Below are 26,633 nucleotides of genomic sequence, written 5' to 3'. Positions count from 1 at the left end.
TAAAACTCACATATTTTATTTTTTACGGTGCAAAATTATTTAAAATAAATGTAAGAATATGGTATTTAATATTAAAAAATGACAGGAAAATATTTATTGAATTTCAAAATGATAAATAGGTAAGGTTGATAGGTTTTGAGTAGTAAAAATCATTACAAGTATAGTCAAAATCAGTACAAGAGTAATTAGCATGACATATTTATCTTTTTAAAATTTAATATTTTTTATTATTTTTTATATTAGTATCATAATCTGTACTTAAACAGTCACACTCTTTTTCTTTGGCCAATCATGATCCTTTTTCCAGAGGACGGCGTATGACTAATGGCATATACTGATGGCATGGATGAGATGCGTCCCGCTTAATAATACAATCGTTCTAAACATAAAAGTTAACAAATAATATTACTTAGAGATCATAAATAATTCAATTTAATTTTTAACCATCATATAACAGAATTATTTATAAATTAAGTATAACATGGTAAATTGATATTACATAATTGATACTAAGGTTCTTAATATAAACTAAATAACTAATTTGTAAATATTAAAAAAGAGTTAGTTATTTATAATAAATAAATATTTTCTTTTTGAAATACTCCAATTAATCATGTGTATTAAAAATACCTCTTAATCATCATGGGATTACTTGGTGATAAAAGAAATAAATATTAAAATCAAAGTGAACTAAAGTCTTATATTTAAAATTAAATTAAATCTTCAACTAGTTCTTATATTAATAATAAGAAGTGCTATTACATGTCTCTCATGGATCATTAGTACTGTCTCCTGCAATTTTCACAAATAAAATAAATTTTCCAGCATATATAAATAAATAAATACAACATTTGATTCGGCAAATGCGAAAAACATAAAAATAAAAATTTTACTTCCTTTGGTTGAAATTTCGACAATTCATCTTACATAAAGCATTCATCACCGTCAATTCCTTAAAGTCATTAAAGAACCGGGTGAAGTAGAACAGAAGAATATATTTATATTGATGTTATCGTAATCACATTATTATTTTATTAATAGGCATGCTAACTTTTATGCCATCTTAAAGTATTTATGTTAACTAGTAAACTAGTAAATGATAACTAGTGGATAAATGATGCAGATATCAATAAATAAATTGTTTTTTATTCTGGTTACAATCTTTTATCAAATTCATATTGTAAGATTAATGCAGATTGTGTCGTCAAGTAGGATCCATAATGGCAAAACTCTCGCTGAATTTTCTAGGACTCTGATTTATCATTTAAGGCATCTGATTAAGCATAGCATTGCGGTTCATTTTTGCTAATTATAGTATAGCTATTTGTTCCCAAAAACAATATATATATAGCCGAAGCAAGTCAGTCTCCGGATGACGGAGTCCATTCAGATTCGACCTGACTTCCATTTCTACGATGTCATTTTTACAAAATATATCATAGCTGAGGCAAATCCAAATAGACAAGAAGCAACACAATCAGCGCCTCCGATCTTATCTAAGCTGAAGCATGAACATTTAATTTAAACATGAAAAATCCTAACTATCAATACCATTAAAAAAAAAAAACACTTGGTGAGCTTCGTGAGACCAAACTACAGGATAAACCAGACCTGGAGAAAACAGGGTTAAAATTGGATTGGCTCAATTCCAGTATATTTGCAATAAGGGTACATCAAGCATCGATGAATCGGATATCAAAAGTGTGGGGGTGTATCTGCCAAACATTTAATGCTGCGTACTCCTCCAAACACTCTTTCAGCTGCGCTTCGCTGTAGCCCTGTCCACGAGCCACAAAAAGTTCAATTACGGACCGGTCAAGAATATACCAATGCATCAAATTGAAATCAAACTCCGTATTCTCGGTAGTAGCTAATAAGTTTCGGACAGAATTAAAAACCAATCTAGCTCTTTTCAAACCATTTTACTCAACTGATATATTATCAGGATCACCACATGCTAAACCAGCTAAAATCTTCCCTGCCCGTTGATTCCATGAAATGCAATAATGTCCTTCCAGTTAAATTTTATCAGCTAAAACATTTATTTCAAAGGGGGCCCACACGGAGCCTCAAAAATGAGTTTCACTTTATGACTCGTGATGTAAATTTCATTTTTTTTTTGCCACCAATAAAATTTCATAATTTATATTGAATCGATTTTCTGTAGAATATTGGCATGTGTTTCAGCAGTCAAGCTTGATTTTAAATCCATTCATCTGCGTTACATAAAGTCATTTTAAATTACTACTACTAAATAGTAGATGGAATTCAACTCTAGAGCGAACTCACCTTCCTAGATATCCAATTGAGGGCGCGGGCATAGCTTACGTCCATCCGGTTACTCCTTGCAGCTTCATCTCGCAGAATAGAATAGATATCAGATATCGCATCTAGACCAGATCTTTGACGCTCATCGGAGTATAAAGAGAACTTCGACATCTGCATTAACCTCAGTGCCTCGTCCACGTCACTCTGAGCGACAGTTTCCGAAAAGCGGAGTCTCGCTAATGCCTATCAAGAATTGCAGAGGGCCATTCAACTGATTAGAAACAGTTTACGCATTTTAATGACCTATAACCAAATAATCTATGCTGAGAGACTTGACTCTCTTTTGTCCGACCATAGCTTTCCTCTTTCCTCTTTAGACCGATCTGAACCTATTCCTCGGTAGTAGTTATAATATAATTTGTTGTTGTTGACATTAAAATTAAAACATGGAGACTGAGCTTACAGCTGATACGCGGAGAATGCTGAGTAAAGTTCTGACAGTTGTGTATGAATGGGGAGTACTTGACTTGGCTTCTTCTTGGCGAATACTAGAATAAGCAGTAGCAATGTACTCTTCCAATTCCCTGGGGACACTTGGAGATAATCTTCTTGCAGTAGATATATATGCTCTAGAAAAAAATAAAGCATGACTTAATTAGCAGTGACCCAAGGATAACAGAAGTCAGTATAACCATGCAATCAAATCAGCACAAACTGAGCTGGAAAATCCGATGAAAATTATTGAAATTCCGCAGGCAACAGTGCTTTAATGCAAGACAGTATGTGAATTTACCGGAGAACAGATGGTTCAAGAGGAGTGAATCCCAAAGCAGGAGATTCTTTATTTTGGTGGACATAGACGATATGCCTAGCCATTTCAAGATCACTATCCATATCAGCTCGATCGAGGATTAGCCACAGAAGATCAAATCTTGATAGCAGGGCGGGAGGAAGATTAATATTTTCTGCTGGAGTTCTTCTTAGATCATATCTTCCCCTTCACATAAAATTAAAAAGAATAAATTTTGGATATGCTCAAGTGTCAATGCATATTAGACCTGGTCTCCATTCTCCCAAAGACAATAAGTAACCAATAAAGAGTAGTGTCTAATTAAAGATGAAAACGATCACGTATAAATATCACTAAAGACAAGAAGTATTAACCATGCCGGATTGGCAGCAGCAAGGACAGCAGTCCTTGCATTCAAGGATGTAGTGATCCCGGCCTTGGCAATGCTCACAGTCTGCTGTTCCATAACTTCATGTATAGCTGTACGATCAGATTCATCCATCTTGTCGAACTCATCAATGGCACAAATGCCCATATCTGCTAGTACCTGAATACAGTATTCCGGCATTATACCCATAACAACAAAAAGCAGCTTTTCCTAATAAAACAGGATATTGAATGAATTGCTGCAGACAAAAAAGGAAGGGGGGGGAAAAAGTTTGAATTACCAATGCTCCACCTTCCAGAACCATCTCATTGGTCACTGGATCCTTCTGAACAGCAGCAGTTAGACCTACACCACTACTTCCCTTGCCAGTGGTGTACACTCCTCTTGGTGCTACGTTAATTATGTGTTTAAGGAGCTGACTCTTTGCCACACCAGGATCACCCATCAAACATATATGCAAATCTCCTCTGATCTGCAATTATATATGAAAAATATGACGTTTACAAACATGATCAAATGCAGCATATGCAAAATAATAAAAAGTAACACCACTAATGGAAAGGTAAAAGCTTTATCCTTTAACTCAAAATTATCATTTCACTATGAAGCCAGCGTGTCTTAAACCATGAATCAAAATGATTTTTTGGGCCAAACCACAGATGAACATGCATAGTCCAAATAATCAAGCATAGCTCATTACCTTCATCCCATCTTTTAACTTCCTGTGAGGAGCACCAACAAGAAGAAGAAGCAATGCTTTCTTGATATCTTCATGTCCAAAAATTTCAGGAGCCAGTGATCTAGCCAACTTGTTGTAGATGTCGCCATCTTCAGCTAATTTTAAAATCTGCTCTTCTTCGTCTCCAAAAAATTCATACCTGTAAAAGAATCCAATGGAAAAGGATAAATTTCCTCCCAACATTGGTGAACTATCATTTTTATGAGAGCATTTCCGCAAGATGTGCGTGGACATATACAAATAAGCAGCATATGAGAGAAACCAAGTTTATTACAATAGTTTGTCTAAACTGGAGCCTTATAGGGACTAACCAGTGAGAGAAACAACAGTGAATTCTAGCGGAATAAGAAAAAGTTCCAGCCATTATTAAGATTTTAAAGGTGACTTACTCTTCATATCTTTTCTTGAAATGGGTAACAGACATGGCTTCTAAGTAAGTATCAGCAACTAGCCCAGCACGCATTGCTCTGTAACCAGTGAAAGGTATGGGAAGAAAAATACCAGATAATTCAACAACATCACCTGGGGCTACCTGAAAATGTTTAATAAAGAGTACGATAATTAAATCCAGCAAAGCTTGTAAGGCTAACATTAGTTTTTCGTTTGTAAAATATGTTTCTCAACTACCTTTCGAAAAAAAAAAGTTTGAAAAAAAACTCTCAGATGAAAATATAGCGCTGACCATGCTTTATTTGTCACAATATTTAAGAAGAAAACAATTGGTGCCACAAATTTTTAGGCTAATTCCACGGCAGGAAATGACAAACCTTTCTTGTGAGCTCTCCCCTTAAATGAACAGTCATTGTTCGGGGGATATGTCCTTTTGGAACATGTTCAGCTAGTTCTTGAAGTTTTGCCTGCAATTTGATCATCTCACAAGGTTTATTATAACTAACTAAGCAATTGCATGCCACAGAATGTAAAATAAATCAATTTATCACATGAAAGGCTGTTGAGCATAGAGGATAGGGTTCAAAAAAGAAAAGCTCATTAAATAATTTTGTGGATGAGACATATTTTTGTATTTCTAGATAAAAAGTAATAAAAATACAATAATTTTTAAGTAATAATGATGGGAATTTGATCAATATTATATATCTCGTTTTCTATACAAAAGAAAAGGAATATATTTCCTTGAAGGTAACCAAACATTCACGTAGAGCCTATAGCAAGGAAAAAAAAAAGATTTCTTCTTCAAGACATATTTTGATGACTGAAAGAGAGTCAAGGACAAACCTCCTGAAATTTCAAGAACTTTGATGCTCTTAGTTGAAGAATGAGATTCCCCTTGCTTTGATTCATATGACAGCGCTTAGAAGGACACTCAAACAAAGGCATGAAGACCCGAGCTGTTACCTCCTGTTTAAGAGGGGAAGAAAACAACAATCTTAAGGAACAATGATACATGAATATCTCAAAGGTCAAAACAAATCCCAAAAGAAAAAAAAAGGTTTAATTGATAGATAAATTACTTTAAGCATCTTTTCTCAACATCTTGGCAGTTAGATCATAATAACAAAAGAGAAAAGTTTTGAAACTGAAAATTAAATCTCATGTTGTAGTTTTTATTCTATTTCCTAGTTTCTTTCTTCATTAAAACTGCACAATACAAAAAACGACCATATCAATAAGTCCTCTTTAAATTACCTGGTAGATTTCAAAGCCACAATCTTCACATGTGTAAACAGCTACCTGCATCAATGGTTTAACATCCGAACATCGGGTCACAATACCAGATGTCTTTATAAGCTGACCAATATATGAAGCCTTCACCTCCCTAATTGTAAATGGCCGCCCCTTTGAAGATGCCTTAATATAAACTTCACTGGAGTATACGGGGTAATATTAGCCGACAACCATATTTCATGATATTTTCACAATTATCAACGACTCTCGAAGTAAAGAAGCAGGAATTCCAGCAAGAGATTGAAGAATAACTATCAGATTACCAATTTAAGCTCACGTAAATTTCCTGGATGAAGATGATTTAAGCCTAGAAAGTGATTAAATGCAGTGAATTTCGTAATTATCAACATATAAATATAATTATTATAGATTCCATGTAAGTAGGACAAGAGGGCTTTTAGTCAAACTTACAAGTAGCGCTTGATCTCAGAAGGCATCTTTTGAAGAGGATCTGAACCATCAGCACCTTCCGCTCCTTCGTCAGATCTCTGTGTCATCAATATATCATGATCATCATCCGTAAAGGCTTCAGTGGGCTCTGGCATAAGGCCGTCGATCGCATCAGCAAAAATTCCAATGTACCTCCGAGTATTTTCGGTCACACGTCTGAGAAATTCTTCGTCTAGATCTTTATACTGAAGTTTCAGAAAAGATAACAGAATAATTGTTCGTGAGTATAATAGACAATAATAGCGTAACAGACCCACCTCATACAAAAAGGTGGGTAGAATTTTAAGGAGGGGGAGGGAGAGAGTGTTACATTGATCAAGTCCCCAATGTCAATTTGGATAGCTCGAGTTTTGTGGTTAGCAACGTCTTGCTGAAAGGGGAAAACAACGAATTAGGGTTAATTTTCATTCTGGTTTCTCTATTCCACGAAAGAGGTAGGATTTTATTGGTCTCAGACGATTTGGGCTTCCACCTCGTCAATTCAGAAAATAAGGGAAGAAATACAAGTTGAATTAAAATAAAGCACTGACCAAAATGTTCATGTATTTGGGTTGACCGTTTGCATCTGCGAAGTTCGAAAGAAACTCCTTTGCCAGAGCTAGGGAGGGAAAGAAAGAATTGGTTCAACCGGAGTAAATAAAAACTAAACAAAAACAGAACAATAAGCTCAACGAGTCGCGGCGAAGAGTAAGGCGAACGAAGGTCTCACCTACGTCTGCATTGAAGTCGAGGTCCTTCATGGTTCAACCGGGCAAGGACAGGAGAGCAGCTTCACTCTCAGGCTGAAATGTGTGAATGAATCGGCACAAAGAAACTAGAGCGCGAACGAGATTTGGATTTGAGGGATTTTGGCGCCAAATGACAAACAATGCTGTGACTTTTGGCGGGAAAGGACGGGCGGGGAAATGGGCCATCGGATGGCCCCAAAAAAAAGGAAGAACGGGATGTTCTCTCTCCTTTCTTTTCTACCCAACGTTCTCTCTCCTCTTCTAAACATACCTTAATCTTTTAATCAGACCCTAATTTTTTATTAAAATTATAGCTTTTTAATATATATTTATTGCTACAAAATAACATATAACCTAAGAATATAATAAAGTATGATTAATGTATTTTTTAAGTAAATTAAATTATACACGTGTCATAGCTAATAAATAAATATGCGCTTTTTATTTCTCTGGATTTTGTTTTAGAAATCCCTTGACTTGGATCCCTGGGCCCTTTTTGGGTTGCCGGCACTGATATTCAGAATTCCGCGTGTTTTTCCTCAATGTCATTACCTCACTTGTTAATAACGGGAAAAATTCATTTAATTTTCATTATTTATATTCATTTTGAATTTAGGTTTTGAAGTTAAAATTTGTTTAAATAACTCTATATAAGTTAAGAACATTTCAAAGTTAATTTCTTTTTCCTAGCAACAAAAGCTAATTTCATATTATCAAGTGCTTAAAATATATTCTCTACATAATACCTTTAAGAAAAGCCCATCTGGCATTGAAGGATAACCATTAGGAATAAATAATAAATAATGAAATATATCAATAACAATTATAAAAATATTCCAATAACAACAATCTATGCGTAAAAAGAGAATGCGAAAAGAAAAATATTTTGATGAATTGAGAAAATAAACATACAACCAAAAGACAAAAAAATTCAAAAAAAAATCTGATTTGGATTCTGACTTAATTGCCTTTCGAGGCAAGTTCTTCTGCACAAGAGTATAAACAAATATCAGATAGCTCTAAATGTCACACACGAACTTGAAATGATAAATAACGCTGAATGAATAGATGTCCCTCGCTAGCGCTTCGCTGATACGCATACTCGCGATTGAAGCAATACAACAGAAGCGGAGAAGCCAGATTTACATTACAAGTCTACAACAGATTTACAGAAATTAAAAGGAATCCGGCCTAAGAACTATCAGATTCCACGAGGGATGACAACTAACAAAACTCTGAATGCTTGATGGGTAACTTCAACTGATCCCGGAAACGGATGTCCCCTAAAATTGAAGGAAATACATACTGCTCAACCATTAAATGATCATGGAGATATTGTGTTATGTTCCTTAGTTTTTGCCAACTTGACTTGTATAAGTTTGTCCAGTATTGGGGGCTCCAAAGGAACTGGGTCAAGACAACGCTCTGCTGCAGCAACAATCACCTGTGGCCCAAAACCAAAAAAACAAAGGAGAGGGCGAAGATAAACACGACTTCACCAACTATATAGCTAGATGAAAATCAAAGCTCAAAGTATGAACGTGACTTTAATTAATCATTCCAACCTCATCAAGCAAGAAGTCCATAGCAGCTTCGTCTTCAACTGTTTCTCTTAAAGAAGTCCTTAGGAACTGAATATCCAATTGAATTTGCTGGAACCCACTCCGATTAAAAGTATGGAGTCGAACAAATTCTTGTAGGCTTTTTAGGCATAATTTCACTATGGTTGTAACAACTGACTCCTGCAGTTTTACGAGTGAAGATTTGATAACTTGATATATGACGACTTGCTTTGACTTTAGAATCACCAAGTTGGTAATTACACTATACCTGTGTGTATTCTACTTTGGTGAATATTTCAACCTTCTGCTTAAACAGTTTTGCTAAGTGTGTCTCTAAAAGCTGGCTTCTCGCTCTGTGAGTGTTTGACCTGCTGAGTTTCTCTTCACGCAAAGGGTTGCTTCTTGATGAAGCAGTACTTCCATTACTATCAGTCCTACGGTGCCTGCGCTTCCCTTGAGGCAAAATCTGCTTCACCTCATTACCTGTTATTTCGAGCTGGAAAAGAAAATACAAGAAATTAAAATATTCTGTTTATTCAACATGCATGTTTATCCAGGCAAATTTATGATTCCATCCTCTGAACTATCCAAATTATAGAAATTCGATCAAAACTAGTATTCATGTACGATCTCCAAACCAGTTATATTTTAATGCCACCCCAAAGGCATAAAAAATGGAGTAATCCGTCTAAAGAATAAAAAGGTATACCAACCTCTTGAAAGAATAAATCCACAAACATATGAACTTCTCTTGGTTCCTTATGCTGTGCAGAGAATAAAACCAATTTCAGAAACAAGCTGTCGCCATATTACAAAGCCTAATAAATCTGGAAAGGAAGACGTATGAGACAGACCTTAACCCAATTAGGTGTGTTAAACCTCTTCTTGAGGAGAAGTGATATCTTCTGAGTTCTCATGTTTATGTACTGAAAAGAATCGAAAGAAGTATATGTCAGTGCTTCTCAACTTAAAATGAGGCATGTTATAAAATGGAGGAAGAAAAAGGACAAGAGAACCTCCTTAGCAAAAACATTCAAACAAAAATGGTAAGGCAGAGCAGAAGTGCAGAACAAAAAGATGTCGCAAAGCTGGCCTCTAGGCCCAAAGAAGTTGCAAGCACATTGGAATAGGGTGTGCGTGAATATGATATTGACAACCTACCTGGTGCAGGAATTTTTCACCAGCTGATCTAAATTTCCGACAGATCTCTCCAGGAACAAAGGCGGGTCCCTGTTCATATCCTCTAGCACTACCACCTGAAAAGGAAGTTGCTATTTCCTGAAAATCACAAGGCATGCCCTGAGGATATGGAAGGAAAACTAAGTGCAGAAATAACTTATACAGGAACTTCAAAAAGCTTTATCAGAAGGATCCTTGCCTCGGTAATTCTTGGTATGGTAGTTTGTTCAATAAAAGCAGAAAGCTGTGACAGCACTAGGATGAGGCCAGCAATAGCTTTGTCTCCTTGAGCTCCCTCCGTCACACCCTGATCTTGAATGGCAGAAGCAAAATTTCTTCCAGAAAATAAAAGGAACTTGTCCTCAAGTTGCCTGAAAAAATCTTGCAATTCTTCTTGAACGATGTCAATAATGATCTCTCTTAGCCTAACAACTAGCCCTGAGTTATCATCAAGAATTTTGCGGAAGTCCTATAATAACCAATGAAAAGCATAATGAAATCAAACATGTTTTGCACATACATAAATATATAATCCATATTTACCCATCTCATTTAGACAAGTGTGCTTACCAGCAAGACACTTGAGCTGCCTTGGAGAACTGTTTTGGTGCTAGCATCTAGAGCAACTTGCAGAGAGTAATCCTCCACTTTTTCCTTTTTCAGGACTTTGACGAGGGAATCTGCCAAAAAGAAATTAGCTCCTTTTCAGTAAGACAGTTTCCATAGAATATTATTTCCCGTTAGTTCAATTCATGTATACAATAACCATCAAGCTATCTTGACGAGTCACCTTTTCACGAACCTACTGTTTGGGCCAAAATGTGCCACAGTTTTCGCCAACACATACAGTTTATAATGTTCAATTTTTTTGCTTTGTTTTTGTGTGGCAGCACAAACATTTCGAATTTTTAAGCTGAAACTAAGAAGTAAGAACTACAAGTTTCCTGCATACATAATCATAGAAGTAACCTGATATATCTTGCAGAAGATGAGATAATGCACTGCTAACATACAGCCTGACAGTAACCTTAGAAGCCTGCCAAGGAGAAAGTGTGGGGGAGAAGTAATTGAGAAGCTACATCCACATATCAAAATAAAATTTTAAATACTAATCACAAAGGATGACCTCAATAGTGTGGTCAGAGAGAGCAGCTTCCTGTAAAACATCATCAATCAGAAGTACATCATTCCAAACAACTCCTGCATCAAGATCATGCTTGATTTTAAAATGCAAGAACTCATAAACCGATAAAAAAGAAGGAAAATTATTTTAGTTTAGAGAAAATAATACCCATATATAAAAAAATTTGCTAAGTTGAAGAAAAACCATGGCATAGAATGCACATATACACTTCTAAAATGTTAGAACAATAAGAATTGAGGGTCTGCTTATTATTGAATCAATAAATAATCTGATCACATGCCTTAGACAAATTGTTGCACGAAGGACAAAAGTTAAAGTTTTGAAAAATATTGTCAGAAAATATTTATACAGTGGTTATCTTATATGATGCAATGCCTCTGGATGCAAAATGTAGATTAAAAACTTCTTGCTAAGGTCATGATTCACATCATCAAAAGGGCATTATTAAAGATCCATTCCATCGAATTAAAAAGGCTTCCAGAAGCAGTACAAAACTAAGCAGATGCTTGCAGTGTCAGCACTTAGAGGAAACAAAAACAATTACGCACATTCACGATTTTTTTTTGGGGGGGGGTGTTGGGGCTATTCCACTGATGAGTTCAAGAAGAAACGATCTGATCAATAGTCACACAAGCCTACCGTCCAGGAAATGATAACCTTCTCTTCTAATCAATATGCATTTCACATTAGCCAAGCATGGAATATTAATAACAATGAATTACTTTGGGCCTAATCCCCTCGAGATGTACAATATTTCCAGTGTCAACATGCCAAATATTTTATCATAATTATCAACACGAGATTGAATAGCATGTGTCAGATTGTCGGTGTTTCAAAGAAATTTCCTCATCTCCCCCTCTCTCTATTAGCCACTCTTATAACCCTAACTCTAATCTCATTCTTCTTGTACAACGCTTACCACATCATACTACATGTCGTGCATTTTACGTAATTACGTATACAGGAGGTTGACTAGTGTGTGTGAATGCTTCAAAGAAAAACTCTCAACTCCGACTCCCTCTTGTTTAATAATAATAACAATAATACTACTACTACTACTACTACTTATAAATTGGAAAAACATGTTATGACTGTTGAAATGAAGAACTAATCAAGTATCACATCATAGACTAATGAGTCAAAGGCCATTGACTCTTACTCAAGGAGAGACTCAAGTATACAAATCATCAACTTTTAGCAATCAAGTAGAAATCCAGAGAAACACAGGAGCGTCAATAGAATCAAGCTACTTACGTAGAACCCCAAGTAGATCAGCTGCACAAATTCGTCTCTTTACATATTCCTCAATAACTATAAAGTTCCTAAAAATATTTCATCAAGAAAATTGTGTATTAGGTGAAATTGTACAGGAGATAAAGATACTTCATATTGTAGATGAGGTTACAAACTTGGTGATCAAGTCTTGAGCCAGATTGTTCAATTGCTTTTCTGAATCAGGAAATATTACTCGAAAAGCATGCACTGCCTCCACAAACTCTTGAACAGCTGCCTATATTGAGAGAAAGACACATGCATTTTTGGATATTAATGCTGGATGGAAAACAATAACAAGGAAAACCTAAGTCCAAGTTCCAGACACATAACATGGCCCTAGCAATAGCTGCATCAGCCATCACAAGTACACGCACTAAAATTGAACATCTTGTCTAGCCAAAGATAGGATAGCAACAACATCTTGAGGGGGAGAAAATGGCATTGAACAACAGAATACTATCACTATGATGCTTGATGTATCATGCTTCTAACCTCATGAGCAGAAGCAAAAGGAGAAGGATCGGTTGAAGCATTGTTTATCTCTTCTGGGTTCAGTTGAATGTCTGTAATAGACTGTTCCAACTTCTCAAGTAGCTTTGCCTTCAAATTTTCCACCTGCCAGTAGTGGAAAGATACTGCATATGAATTATGAATATGACCCTGAATAGTGAATACTTTAATATAATATTATTCCCTCCCACGGTTGATCTTCAAAATTCTGAGCAATATATGCAAGGAGCGGATAGATTTTACATGACCAAAAAAGCCTTCATCTTTCTAACCGTAAATTTTTAGATGATAGCCAATGTAAAAAAAAAAAAAAGAAAGAGGCAAAAGTGATATTTATCTATCATTTCTTAACAGCACGTTTCCTCTAGAACTCAGAAGATGTTAAATGGGTAATTCCATTGAGGGAGGGAGGTGGTTAGGAGGAATGGAAGAGTAGTATGAAGAAAAAGAAATATCTACTTGGCTGCAATGACATTAAATGTGCAATTTTAAGGAAACGGAAAAGAGTGCCAAACCGGAAAGTCCAGCTGCTTAAGGAGCACTGCAGCCTCAGATCTTGCTTGCATGGATTCTGAATCGGAAAATAACCTACCCTGGTTATTGAGAAAAATGTCAAATTTTAGTGACAAGCTTCTCAGTTCTCAGAAACACAATGACCATCAGCTTGGAATTCATAATGATATCACGAGTTTCTAAATTCACTGTATTTTCAAGAACTCTTAAATCAAAATGAAGAAAACAAGGACAGGATGGTTGGATAATATCAAAGGGGGGAAATAGTGATACCCATTTCCTTAAAAATTCAAAATCAGCCTAGAGGAAATAGCAGAATTTACAGTATTAATGCTGACAGAATATAAATAAACACAGACCTCACTTTAGAAGATCTCTCAACTCTACTTTATTTTATTTATCTTCCAAATCCAAGAAAAACAGTAATGAAACCAAAGTCCACTACATGTTACAATTCCAGGACCCCCACACATCAATGAAATTCTACTCAGCTGCTAACAGGAGGACTTCTCTCATAAATAAAATCTCAACACCATAGCTCAGACCTTATTGCAAGAATGAACGTTAGTTATCCCAGGATTATTGTAGCTCCAAAGATCGATATTAAAGTATAAGCAATGCATTATTTACATGGTCCAGATGCCAACAACCAATGAAGAGAAATCAGGCTTATAGAATTACCATCAAATAGTAGAATCAGAAACAAAACCTGAGTATGATTGTTGGAGATTAGTAAAAGATTAGTAAATTGACTACTGAATAATCCTGGAGATTGCAAGGAAAATGATTGTTGCAACATCAAGCAACATGTGAAAACATTCACAGTTGTCTCTCCTCTTATGTTTTGATTCATGCATGGAGAGCCTAATAGAATAAGTAGAAATTACTGTACCTGCAAATTATTTATTATGATGGCTATTGATTTTTCAGATTCTCGTTTGCAATCTTGGAACGATGAGTCTCCATATGCCTGCCACAAGCCCACAAGGGAAACAGAAACAAGAGTTGTCTCGTCAAAGCAGCAGATTTATTACGTTATGTGAACCATGTCAATATTTTTTTTCAGGTGACAAATACACGCTAACATTTATTTCTAAAGAAATTGATATTTGCTAAATGTAAACAAAAACAAGTGAATGGATTGAATTGACAATAAAAAAACCATGCCAGCCCCACACAACCTTAAAGATTGGCATTGCTCCAGTGTAGAACCTGACTGCATCTGCATAGGCCTCTGATTTGATGCATTTTCCTAATCTATCAGGAAGATCATATATGAACTGCTCTTACACCAACATGAAAAGTGTGTTAGTCAAAGGGCCAAAACAACTAAAATCAAAGTTGACAAGCATAATGCAAATACTGATATGCTCAGTTTAAAACTATGTTTGGATGGATGAATTACAAGGGATGGAATGGCAAGGAGTTGAATGGTCAATTTGGGGTAACCTCTTTTTTATGAGATTTTTCTACAATGACGTGGAATAGGAAAGCTGTGTCACTGCTTTGATACCTGAACTTTACGAAGAAGATTGCAAGTCCGATGCAATTTCTCTACATGCTCTCTTTTCTCATAAAGAGAAGTGTTAACAGTATCACTCCTCGATTGCACAGACATTATCTGCATTGGAGATAAAAAAATAGGATCAAATCAAAAACACTTTTGTTTTGATTTTTCAGAAAGAACAAGTAAACCATGATTGAAAAATTGACGCTGCGCTTACCTTCTCAAGAAGCTGTTCCATATTTGCCTCCATCCCGGAAATGTTACTTTTCATCCTGTTTGGCAAACCAAATTGTATCAAACATTCCGAGAAGAAATAAATGAAACAAGTTATTGAAACGCAAGAGACACACACCAAGAACAGGGAGGATTTTTTTTTTTTTTTAATGACAAAAGGAAAGGAAATTTGTATGAGCATTTGAATGACAGTGTAGACAGCGCGATTCGGAAACCGTATGTCATGTAACTCATGTATCAAAAGTTCGTAAGCAGTCATTTCCCCACCAAAAAAGAAGCATAAATTAGAAAAATAATAAGCAGCGCAAAAAGGAGGAATAATAGTTAGGAAAAAGAAAACCTCTTTATTGTATCTGTGGCGCTGATGAACTTGTTATAATTCTCGTAAACCAACATTTGCAGATCAGTGTCAAGATTCTTTATTTCAGCCGCCATTTCAACATGCCTCTGGAGCAGACCTTCCAAATTCGACTTGTGTACCTTCATAATTTACCGATAAATGCACAAGAGAATCAAGCACTTCGTACTCCAACTTCAAATTCATTCTACCGTTACAACGACTCGCAATAATCCTATTCACTTTCTTCCTCAATTTCCGTGAGAAAAAAAACAGTTCAATTTCGACCACAAAAGACACTCCCGGGGTGGGGGTTGATATCAATTAGAATGAGAATTACCAGGTTATTCATATAGTGATCAGGATCGAAGGAGGTGGAGTTGATGTCATCAAGAGTGAGGGATCTGGACGAGCCAATGCTGGAGTTGGACGACACGGAAGGGTCCTGAGAGTAGAAACTAGAGAGAAGATCTCTCGTTCGCTTAGCTTTATCGTTTAACGATACTTCATCGGTCCCCATTTTCCTCTTTTCTTCGACCTAATCTGTGCAGACACTGCACCGATCTGTGAACTGAAATTGTTTTGTTCAACGAGGTCCGCCCGGGGCGGTAGTCCGGTAGTCCTGTATATTGTACTGGGGAAGGAAGGAGAAAGAAATGCTACCGGTTAATACCTCAATTGAACGCAGTCAAACAGAGTAAACCACCGTTTTGCTCAAAAAAAAAAAACACAGAGTAAACCACCGTGCGCCCTGTTTATCACTGTACGGCAAGAAAAGCCATTACACCGAACGACGTCGTTGGTTATGTCCGCCTGGACTTTTATTTCCTTTTGAGCCAGCCTTTCTACATAAATATAATTCCTCAAGATCCGCATTGTAATTGAAATTTGATTTAAAAAATAATAATAATAATCAACCTCAACCCTTCTAGTGCGTTCCACGTTTTCCTTGCCTCTTCTGATCTATAAAATTCTCCCGTCGACGACATTTGAAGCCTTCTTTCTCCCCATTTACCTAGCCCCCATTTTGCGTTCCGCCCAACTCCCGCCCGGCCGTAGTTTTGTCCGCTCTGTTTCTCTTTTTCTTCTCACCATCTCTTTCATTTGCTTTGATTATTGTCCTTCTCGAAAGATCGGGTCTTTGATAGTCAGGCTTCTCTCAGACCTAGGGTTTCGGGTGTTTGTCATCGTTTGATTGGATTTGATTTGTGCTTTGAGGGCATATGCCTTTGCAGATCACATCAATGTTTTCGGAGTTTCTGTGACCTACGCCATGCGTCGATTTCGTTTGCTGCACTCCTTCTCTGTTGTGTTTCTGTACTGGTTCTACGTTTTCTCATGAACTACCTGTCAATCCCTTGATTTCTCGCCTTCGGTGTTTGATTCCTTGTTTTATTTTGTATTTTGACCATTAGATCTCACAATCCAGTTTCGATTAATTATCAACCGTCACCCATTCGAGTAAGTTATTCGATTAGGAAAGCCCTTTTTTGAGTTTTAGGAAAATGGCTTCGAATCACCGTCCAGCAAGTTCGGGATCTGATGACCCAAGATCTGATGTTGTGGACGAGAGGAAGAGAAAGAGGATGCAGTCTAACCGTGAATCGGCGAGGCGATCACGGATGAAGAAGCAGAAGCAACTGGAAGATCTGACCAATGAGATCAGCCGATTGCAAAGTGCAAACAGTCAGTTAGTGCAGAACATAAAGGAAAAGGAGGACGCATACAATGAGATGGAATCCAAGAACACTGTCCTTAGGGCGCAGACTATGGAGTTGTTCGAACGATTGCGCTTTCTGAACTCAATACTTGAGATCGCTGAAGAGGTCAGCGGGCTTTCTGTTGAGATCCCCGAGATACCAGATCCTCTCCTGAAGCCATGGCAGCTTCCTTATCCGATACAGCCGATCACAGCTTCGTCAGACTTCGGCCTGCATTGACCTGAGGCTCCTTATTTTGTGCATTTAGTCATTTATCCCTTCCGAGTTGTCTGTTGGTATGATGTATTTCAATTGTTCTGTTGGGTTCTGATGAGTCTGTTAGTTCTCTGTTGGGTTTCTTTAGCCAGTGAAGTCAAAATATTAGGAGTGCTTTTGTCATTCTTCCTGTGGTTTGTCGGTGTGGTTCGTAGATTATTGGTGCTATGTTGTCTGGGCTTGTGAAATATGCGTGCTTTTATGTTCTTTTAATTTATTATTTTCTATGTATGTTCTGTCTTTACCAGCAAAATAACGGGTATTGACCAATGGTTGTTCATTATAGCACTCCAATGGTGATTTGGAAGTCTGTATCAGTCGCACTGCTCTGAAATATCGTTCAGTTCTGAGACATCAAGGTAGTGTTTTACGTTGAAGTCATGACGAATCAAGCATGCGTTTGCTATGACGAGGTTTTCTATACATTTTTCTCATATTTTGCTTTTCAATTTCTGAAATTTCCTGGATTTAAATTAGCGCCAGTTTGTGCTGCGAGTTAGAAAGTTCATTAAACAGAATCTACCAAAGCGACTAGCCCAAGTGGATGTTAAAGAGGAGATTTCATCATTCGATGGAGTTGATTCAATAAAATACAGAATCATATGTTTGAAGCTATCATCATTCGATTGACAGTGCGCCTTCATCCAATTTGCAAAGAGCTTCTTGGGAATTAAAATGAATGGATTGGGAAACGACAGCGAGGTATCATTCGAGTTGATTCCGATATTCCCGTGAACCTATTCGCTCATCCTCTCCATTTAGCCTCCATAAAACGCGGCTTTAACAACTTAAGACGTAAAACAGTCATGCCCGTTTGGGAAATAAAACGAATGGATCCGAAAAACTGTATGACTTTATCAATCATCACGGATAATTTCTTAAAATAAGAAGATGGTGCCTCTAATAGTGTCGGTGGTAGTAAGCTGTTTACATAATATTACCAAGCAAAGCGAGCTGGGTACCATAGTAAAGTATCCTTCGAGCGGATTCCAGTATTCTTGTAGATTATTCAGAAGCTTCTTTTATGAGTCATATTCAATGTAATTAGATTCATGAATCTTTAAAATGTTGCAGCCATAATGATTATGATTCAATAAAAAGCATTTGATAGAAGTTATGAATTAATTTTATTGTTGGGGTAGTTGTCTAGCTAAACCGTGGTGGGGAAAGAATAGCCGGCTAGCGTGTCTTGATTGGCAAAGAAGGGGTTAAACTACCACCGCCAAATATCATACTGGTACATGTTTCCTCTGCATTGCTTTATCTCAGGTCAAACCTCCCCTGACCTGAAGGGAAAGGATACTCGGCAACCCCCTTTTTTCTAATCCCTCCTTTTAAGAGGTTCAATCCTGTTTATTATTTTAGGGTGTTAGTGCTTACTTTTTTTCCGTTAAAAAATAAGAATTTATTTAAAAAATTTTGCCAAGCATTAATATCATGTTTCGCTATTCTTTATAAGAGTAACTCTCCAAAAACATATTTTGTATTTGTAATATTCAAACTCAAGACGTGATTGAATAATAATAATAATAATAAACATTTTTTTATTAGATTATTAGTCGAATCCCTCCTAATATCTAGAGCACGCGAAGTTGCCAGTGTTTCCCCTTTACATCAAGAGAAATAAAAGCATTCATATCTCGGGCCATGCCTACTGCACCCAGAAGTTGCCATGAGCCCTTGAAGAAATGGGGAATTGCTTATGAATTATGGTCATGTGCTTATATTAACAAGGTAGCAAACGTGAAGTAGAGATAACGGGAGAGGATCCTCATCTAAAGCTCCTCAAATTTTGAAACTCCCAAGTAAGTCTCACCAAAAGGATTACTTTGAAGGTTGAATTTGAACCGCTTGCTCTCCATACAAGTTTCTCAGTGAAGCAGCCGTTGCGGGGAGCAATTTCACCAGTTTCAATCATCAGGCAAGTAAGTAATCGGATTACTATATATAAAATGATCTTTTTTACTACTACCTTTAATATAAGACCTTATTTAATTTTTATTTTGACTTTAAATATAAAACTTCAATTCACTTTGTCTCTCATATTTTTTTTTCTCAAAATAATCCTTTTAACAATAATAATTCTAACCAATATACTTGATTAGCAAGAGTATTTTAGAAAATAGAACATTTATTTATAACAAATAACTAACTTAACTTATTTTCTTAATTAACTCAAATTAGTCAACTAGCTCTTATATTTAGGACTGGAGGTAGTATAAGATCTATTTAACTAACTCAAAGATATTAAAGAAGTTAGTTAAGTTAGTTATTTGTAGTAAATAAATGTTATCTTTTCTAAAATACCATTATTAATTATGTGTATTTGAATTCTCCGTTGATAGTGACTTCTTAACATATGCAACTATTATAAAAATTAATTGAGAGTAAAATAGATAAATATTAGAGATAAAATAGATTGGAGTCTTATATTTAAAATCAAATTAAAAGTCAAACTAGCTATTATATTAAGAGTCAGAGTATTTTTTCACCAAAATAAACATAAAAAAAATCGCAGAGATAAGAGTTACTGATTATTTCACGCTCAAATAATAATTAATAGCTATGTGCTTATACAATGTAACAGACAAAGATGATATGATTTTTTTTTTTTAATATATATACCAAAGCTAACATGATCACCACCGATGATTTTCACATACATGCGGCTATCAATTATCGTACGTGCGGCATTCATCGGTCTCCGGGTTGTCCTTGCAATAGTTCTCAAGTGGGTCGGATTCTTTCTTCCTGTCCCTCGCGTGGCTGGCCGCCGCGCTCAGCTCCTCCACCTCGTCCCATGCCGCCGCACATTCACCGCCCGCCGGGTCACCCGAGCATGCCTCCTCCGCGTTCTTTATGCTTTCTTCAACACTGCCCGATATTCCTTCCGGAGCAGCACGCACGGGTCGAACGGAAGCAAGTACTCGCCCGGAACCAAACTTGGCCGGACACCTTTGGGCGAGTAGCAGCGGGAAGTTGACGGTGTGTGACTTTTGCGACGAGTCGGATGCCCTGGGCACAATTCTCGGACTTGAAAGGCTCACACCGCTTATTGTTGCCATTCTTGTTCCTCTCTTGAGTTGATATTTAATGGGGAGAAGGCAATTGAAGACATGCAGATATATAGATGAAGCCTGGCAGCCGGGTTTAAAAATCACAAACTTCTTATCATGTGACGACCAGTTATGTGTTGCCACGTGGAATCGTGTTGAGATATTTTGCTGCGGGAAAAGAATGAAAAATCTTGTTTTTGGAACTTCCACATGCAGGGGATGATAGGAGGCCACAACTGGGATTCCGTCGGCTAATGTATCGCGGGAGGGAGGAAGATCTACGGGTGCGTGGAGGAGTCAAAAAAAAAGGGAAAAATCTTGATATTTTGGTACGTTTGATGCCATTTGTCTACTAAATTTTTGTCTGCAGGTGAAAATATCAACCGTCCATCTGCATTCTACACGCTCCTGTATTTTCCGCCACCCACATGTTAATTGCCCAACAATAACTGTCAATAATAGGACACAAACTTGAAAACATATTTGTCTTTTTTTTTCAAGTCTTAAAGTTAATATAAAAGTGTTGATGGTGCACAAATTAATTTTTGGAATAAAAAAATATAAACGAATTCCCATTAGAAGGATTTCTAGGGAAAAAAAAACCACGCTCGAATAGTAATGTAGATGGTGAGGAAAGGAAATACCTAACTAATAAATAAAACAGTCAAATAATTGAAAGAAATACTTTTGTTGGCCTGAAAATGATTAAAATAAATATAAATTCGACTTTTTTATTAGAAGTCTTTTTATCCATCTTAAATTATTCTCTTTACTAATATAATTTATAGCATCTTTCTGTGGCGACGCAAGTTGTCTCCTAGGCCATACTAGTTTCATTGTTCATACTCACACGGGCTCTCAAATATATTGGTTAATTTGGTCTACATTTCTTGGTCGGCCATGAAAAAATTGGTCTCCAGCACTGCAATGCAAGGCCACGGAACTCACTTCAACAAAATTAAAAGCAACGGAAGATGGGTACGTACTGGCAAGGGAAAAGATAGAAAAATGGACATTTAACTTCAAAAGCCCAAAAACGTCCGTCCAATTTCACAAATCCCATTTTGGTACCATGAGATCAAATTGGGATTATTATGTGAAAGGAAAAGACCACATTACCCTTCATTTTAAATATTATTTTTAAAATATCACAGCCCCTACTGGCCGGCCGGTCACCGGACCTCCGGCGGCGGCGGTCACCGGAGTTCTGACGACCAGCCGACAATTGGTCACGAGAGCTCCGTCGGTCGGATTTTTTTTTTGAAAATTTTTACAACTTCAATATAACGGTTAACAACTTTTGTAATGCTATCAACAATTTCAGTATAGCAATTAACAACAGCTTTTCTGGGAAATTCAACAAACTCTGGCAACCGGAAACAATTATTTTGAAAATTTTTACAACTTCAATATAACCGTTAACAACTTTTGTAATGTCATTCACAACTTCAATATAGCAATTAACAATAGGTTTTATGGGAAATTCAATAAACTCGACGACCGGAAACAATTTTTTTGAAAATTTTTACAACTTCAGTATAACGGTTAACAACTTTTGTAACCCTATTAACAACTTCAGTATAGCGGTTACAACAGGTTTTTGAGTTCAGATTTTTTTGAAAAATTATATAACTCAAAAACCTGTTGTTAACCGCTATACTGAAGTTGTTAATAGGGTTACAAAAGTTGTTAACCGTTATACTGAAGTTGTAAAAATTTTCAAAAAAATTGTTTCCGGTCGCCGGAGTTTATTGAATTTCCCAGAAAACTTGTTGTTAATTGCTATATTGAAGTTGTGAATGGCATTACAAAAGTTGTTAACCGTTATATTGAAGTTGTAAAAATTTTCAAAATAATTGTTTCCGGTTGCCGGAGTTTGTTGAATTTCCCAGAAAAGCTGTGGTTAATTGCTATACTGAACTTGTTAATAGCAGTACAAAAGTTGTTAACCGTTATATTGAAGTTGTAAAAATTTTCAAAAAAATTGTTTCCGGTCGCTGGAGTTTATTGAATTTCCCAGAAAACCTGTTGTTAATTGCTATAGTGAAGTTGTGAATGGCATTACAAAAGTTGTTAACGGTTATATTGAAGTTGTAAAAATTTTCAAAATAATTGTTTCCGGTCGCTGGAGTTTGTTGAATTTCCCAGAAAAGCTGTTGTTAATTGCTATACTGAAGTTGTTAATAGCATTACAAAAGTTGTTAACCGTTATATTGAAGTTGTAAAAATTTTCAAAAAAAAAAATCCGACCGATGGAGCTCTGATGACCAATTGTCGGCTGGTCGCCGGAGCTCCGGTGACCGCCGCTGCCGGAGGTTCGGTGACCGGCCAGCCAGTAGGGGCTGTGATATTTTAAAAATAATATTTAAAATGAAGGGCAATGTGGTCTTTTCCTTTCACATAATAATCCCAATTTGGTCTCATGGTACCAAAATGGGATTTGTGAAATTGGACGGACGTTTTTGGGCTTTTGAAATTAAAGGTGCATTTTTCTGTCTTTTTTCCTACTGGCAACCTGGTTTGACGAATAATATACATGGAAGAGAAGCGACCCCGCATGGCAATTTGAATGCATAAATATAAAAACTAGTTTGTAGTGTAACTGAGAATCGGAGATAGTACAACATTAATCCCTTGCAGAAAGAAGCCGGGTGTTGAGAAAACGTGTCTGAAAACAGAAACATTCCTGAGGTATAATACTACCTCCGGTCCTAATTATAAGACCCAGTTGACTTATTTGAGGAGATTAAGGAAGTAAGTTAAATTAGTTATTTGTAATAAATAAATATTGTCATTACTAAAATATCCTTGCTAATTAAGTATATTGGCTAGAACTATCATTATTAGAAGGATTATCTTGGAAAAAAATACATAAATATGAGAGATAAAATGGATTGGGGTCTTATAATTAAGACCAAACAAAAAGTCAAACGGGGTCTTATAATAAGGATCGGAGGTAGTATTCATTTAGGTGGTACAAAAGCTAATGGCAGTTCGCCGCATAGGAACCCCATGATCACAGAATCACTTGTGCAGTTGTGTGAAAATGATTTCTGTTCTGGAATTGAACTCATCCTTTTCGGCTAAATGTTTGATGAGGGTCATCACTTAATTTAGCCAGAATTCAAGGGAGACGGTTCACAGCATTCCGTTGAAATATTGAACTTGTTGTTATCAATGTAATCATAACAGGGATGCTACTCATGTCTACTTACGCGCATAATTTACGTGAACTAGCTAGCAAGTCTAGACGCCCCTCTCATCTGGTCAACCAAATGCCTTGATCATGGGTATCGGAAATTAGAGGAGCTGCTCGCACTGATTCTGCTAGCACTCAAGGTTTAGTGCACCCCAGCAAACTGCCCACGTCAAATTTTATTCAAATATTAACCATCCTTTACCTTTTCTAAATCAAAGTGAGTACCATCACTAATTGAGCGTCCGGGCAGAGCTTAATCTCACCATTTCCCTCACAGATTCCTCTTCAAAGTTTATCTAAATTCAGGGATCCAAGCAAAGCATTAGCTTTGCGTTCATCCCGCGTCCTTGTACCAAACTATCATTCATGTATGCGGGGTTACGTCCAGTCACTCAACAAAACTCACTTAGGCTTCTGGAAACCACAACTCAAAGTGAAAGTGAAAGGAAAAGGCAAAAAGCAGGTGCCTTCAACCACTTACCAGTCATTTGAGGCTAACCAAAAAGAAAAAAAGAGCTATTAACAATCATCAAGCATTGCACCGACAACCGTTGGAACAACCATAAAACTTATTGTCCAATCCCAGAATTCCGCGTTTCATATCTTCAAGATAGATAAATACCTTCTTTCAGATTCCCACAAAAGCTCAGACTTGTGATATTACTTTTTGTATGCTTGTCAAACACTTGGTTTAGAAGTGAGTTGCAAATCCCAAAGGAAAATATAACAAAAACAAATACAATTATGAAAAGCGGTAAAGGCATCACGGAAGCACGGAAAGAAAATAGAGCAAAACTTCATAAAATTTCCAAGTCAACAATATAGTCCACAACTCAGTGCATGAAACTTATTCTTTTAAATCTTACAATAAGTTCAGCTCATCTGATTTAAAGAGCCCATCAAATAGTAGAAAAATGGCTGATAAATGGATGTCACAGACACAAGGCATGAGGTTTACTCTTCCTCTGCAATAACACTAATCTCACCTTTCTCTAGTAAATCATAAAAGGTCCTGACTTTCCTCTGTTCATTCCAGTGATGCATCTTCCACACACTGCCAGCGGCAAGAGCAAGTACGAAGCCAATGCATATCTCCTTCACAACACTTGGCCCTTTCAAGGTAGCATGAGCAATCCTCGGTCCAGCCATTTACTTCTGTCTTCAAGCTTCTTAATTCTACCAAAACAGACCCAACACCTCTTGGTTTCGTAAAATCAAATATCAAACTAGGACAGAAGTCAAAAAACAATGGCATCCATTCCCGGGAATCAATCACTATAATTAGATATAGGAATTCACATCGGATTAAGTTCATTTAATATATCTATTACTTAAGAAGAAATCGTCAAACCAGAAAACTATCTGCTATGAGATATACTACTACCTCAACCATTATTATTGCACCAAACAAAGAAATTGTAGTTTCTGAATTCTGGTGTGTGTGTGTGTGTGTGTTTTTTTTTTCCTGAATAAAGACGTACTCTATAGAAGGCAAGCATCAGAATCCATCCTAGATTTAAGTATATAGGCATGAATGCTATAATTATCAATTCTTAAATGCTAGTTTCACTTCATCCTTGATCCATAACCACGAGTTCATACACAAGTATCAGTTTATCGAAGCTGCTTCTAGCTCATCAAAATTTCTGCTCAATCAATTCTACAATATTAAAAATTCTGCAAGCATAATAATCAAAACCCTTAAAGCATGCAGAAAACTTGCATAGACATTTTTCTCTCAAACCAAACAGCAATGGATTCTACTTCTGTGACTTCTCATTCGCCTAATAAATATTCCAAAAATCGATCAATCGCATCGGACGAAACTTCAGCAGGCCAAAGGATCGTCATTCTATACCAAAGGTTTCAATCCAGTTCCCAATTTAGCATTGTTTACCCAATGATTCAAGAAAATAAAATAGATCGACAAAGCGAGCAGCTAATTCTCGTGGATTGACAACGGCGACGCAAATTAACCCTAATCAGCGAATTATCAAAGAAAACCGCCGAAGAAAAGCATTACTTAACGAATCTAAATACATCGTATGAGAGCCGCTGCGGCCGTGATATGAATACAAACAGAGGGCGGGGAGGGCTCACCGGAGACAATGGCAATGGATCTCTTCCACGCGAAGAAGTCGATGGGGATTTACAAACGGGACGCCGAAGGGAGGATACACGTTATTGAGGAACTTCGTCCAGGCTGTGCAGTCAAATGGGCCGACCCAGCCCAACTAAATACCGCAACTCCTGCCGATTCATTTTCTTTTCCGGCTGATCATGCACGTGACCATTCTGGCCTAGGTCATTTGCCCAATCAAAATTAGTCGCCCAGGCCTAAGGTGATTTCCTTGCCCGACTAAAATATGAGTGTTATATCTTCTGGAACAATAATTTACTTTAAAATATAAGTCACTTAAAAATAATTAATAGTTAATTTTAATTTTATTCACATAATTAATGATTAAATATACTCTTCTGGTCCTATTTATAAGTGACTTCTAACATATTTTACATAGATCAAGAAAAATCTTAAACTTCATTAACTATCATTTAAAATTGAACAACTTTTCAATTTTATTCCTATTTAATATACATTATATCTCATATAAAAAATCAACACAATAATAAATGAATGGTAAAATTGTATATACATACAGAAAATTTTTCTAAATATCCTATACATAAGACAAAAAAAATGTCTTCTCTCTTACCTTTATTAATAAGACTAGAAGAATAACTCCTTGTATTTTTCTCTCATCTTCATAATTTTTTTCAGCATGGGGAAACTTGAAAAATATTTTCAATTCAAATACATTTTAATGAACTAACCATTATATTTTCTTTCTACACACGTATATCTTCTTATTAAAACAATCTTATTCAAGATACTATTGACATTAAATATGAATATCTGTGCAGGATTTCCACATTTATTTATGATGACTATTGATAAATTAATTAAAATGACTTATTATTATGCAGCGGAAGAAGATGGTAATTGGGCCTGTTTGGGATGTTATTGGAATAATTCAAGATAAAAGAGGATGACCCCTGCACATAATATCAGGTCAACCTGGGTGCCGTGTGAC

At 36.4% G+C, this 26,633-nt stretch overlaps 5 protein-coding genes across 6 annotated transcripts; 1 reads left to right on the top strand and 4 right to left on the bottom strand.

The window, feature by feature from the left end:
• Window positions 1-1,630: 1,630 nt before the first annotated feature.
• On the bottom strand, window positions 1,631-7,136 carry LOC114728340 (DNA replication licensing factor MCM7). Its single transcript, XM_028915229.1, has 15 exons — window positions 7,031-7,136; window positions 6,852-6,919; window positions 6,632-6,691; window positions 6,283-6,506; window positions 5,833-6,010; window positions 5,422-5,544; window positions 4,953-5,042; window positions 4,575-4,717; window positions 4,147-4,324; window positions 3,727-3,918; window positions 3,433-3,605; window positions 3,062-3,265; window positions 2,732-2,897; window positions 2,290-2,511; window positions 1,631-1,778 (listed from the first exon to the last, which is right to left on the bottom strand). The coding sequence occupies exons 1-15, from the start codon at window positions 7,059-7,061 to the stop codon at window positions 1,674-1,676; spliced, it is 2,157 nt and encodes a 718-aa protein (XP_028771062.1). The 5' UTR covers window positions 7,062-7,136; the 3' UTR covers window positions 1,631-1,673.
• An 838-nt stretch (window positions 7,137-7,974) lies between these two features.
• LOC114728339 (vacuolar protein sorting-associated protein 51 homolog) lies at window positions 7,975-15,981 on the bottom strand. The gene is made up of 20 exons (XM_028915228.1): window positions 15,651-15,981; window positions 15,314-15,453; window positions 14,957-15,011; window positions 14,746-14,853; window positions 14,414-14,512; window positions 14,125-14,202; window positions 13,235-13,312; window positions 12,702-12,824; window positions 12,344-12,444; window positions 12,189-12,256; window positions 10,917-10,990; window positions 10,760-10,826; window positions 10,361-10,470; window positions 9,990-10,259; window positions 9,773-9,889; window positions 9,466-9,537; window positions 9,325-9,375; window positions 8,880-9,107; window positions 8,615-8,791; window positions 7,975-8,493 (listed from the first exon to the last, which is right to left on the bottom strand). The coding sequence occupies exons 1-20, from the start codon at window positions 15,828-15,830 to the stop codon at window positions 8,374-8,376; spliced, it is 2,316 nt and encodes a 771-aa protein (XP_028771061.1). The 5' UTR covers window positions 15,831-15,981; the 3' UTR covers window positions 7,975-8,373.
• Window positions 15,982-16,324: 343 nt separating this feature from the next.
• Window positions 16,325-17,411, top strand: LOC114728341 (bZIP transcription factor 53-like). The gene has a single exon (XM_028915230.1). It carries the CDS (start codon window positions 16,816-16,818, stop codon window positions 17,248-17,250), a length of 435 nt encoding a protein of 144 aa, XP_028771063.1. The 5' UTR covers window positions 16,325-16,815; the 3' UTR covers window positions 17,251-17,411.
• Window positions 17,412-19,783: 2,372 nt separating this feature from the next.
• LOC114728343 (calvin cycle protein CP12-2, chloroplastic) lies at window positions 19,784-20,395 on the bottom strand. The gene has a single exon (XM_028915231.1). It carries the CDS (start codon window positions 20,349-20,351, stop codon window positions 19,959-19,961), a length of 393 nt encoding a protein of 130 aa, XP_028771064.1. The 5' UTR covers window positions 20,352-20,395; the 3' UTR covers window positions 19,784-19,958.
• A 3,966-nt stretch (window positions 20,396-24,361) lies between these two features.
• On the bottom strand, window positions 24,362-25,737 carry LOC114728344 (cytochrome c oxidase subunit 5C-like). Of its 2 annotated transcripts, none has more exons than XM_028915232.1 (2): window positions 25,642-25,737; window positions 24,362-24,717 (listed from the first exon to the last, which is right to left on the bottom strand). In XM_028915232.1, exon 2 carries the CDS (start codon window positions 24,688-24,690, stop codon window positions 24,496-24,498), a length of 195 nt encoding a protein of 64 aa, XP_028771065.1. In that variant the 5' UTR covers window positions 24,691-24,717; window positions 25,642-25,737; the 3' UTR covers window positions 24,362-24,495. The 2 variants fall into 2 exon arrangements, with proteins under 2 accessions (XP_028771065.1, XP_028771066.1); XM_028915233.1 differs by having other exon boundaries at window positions 24,362-24,707.
• Window positions 25,738-26,633: the final 896 nt, after the last annotated feature.

This window comes from Neltuma alba, unplaced genomic scaffold (assembly GCF_004799145.2).
Source record: "Neltuma alba isolate B1F8T4 unplaced genomic scaffold, ASM479914v2 tig00012534_pilon, whole genome shotgun sequence".
Lineage (NCBI taxonomy): Eukaryota > Viridiplantae > Streptophyta > Magnoliopsida > Fabales > Fabaceae > Neltuma > Neltuma alba.
Note: the sequence above shows the minus strand (reverse complement) of the source record. Positions and strands in the feature narration are given on the sequence as shown.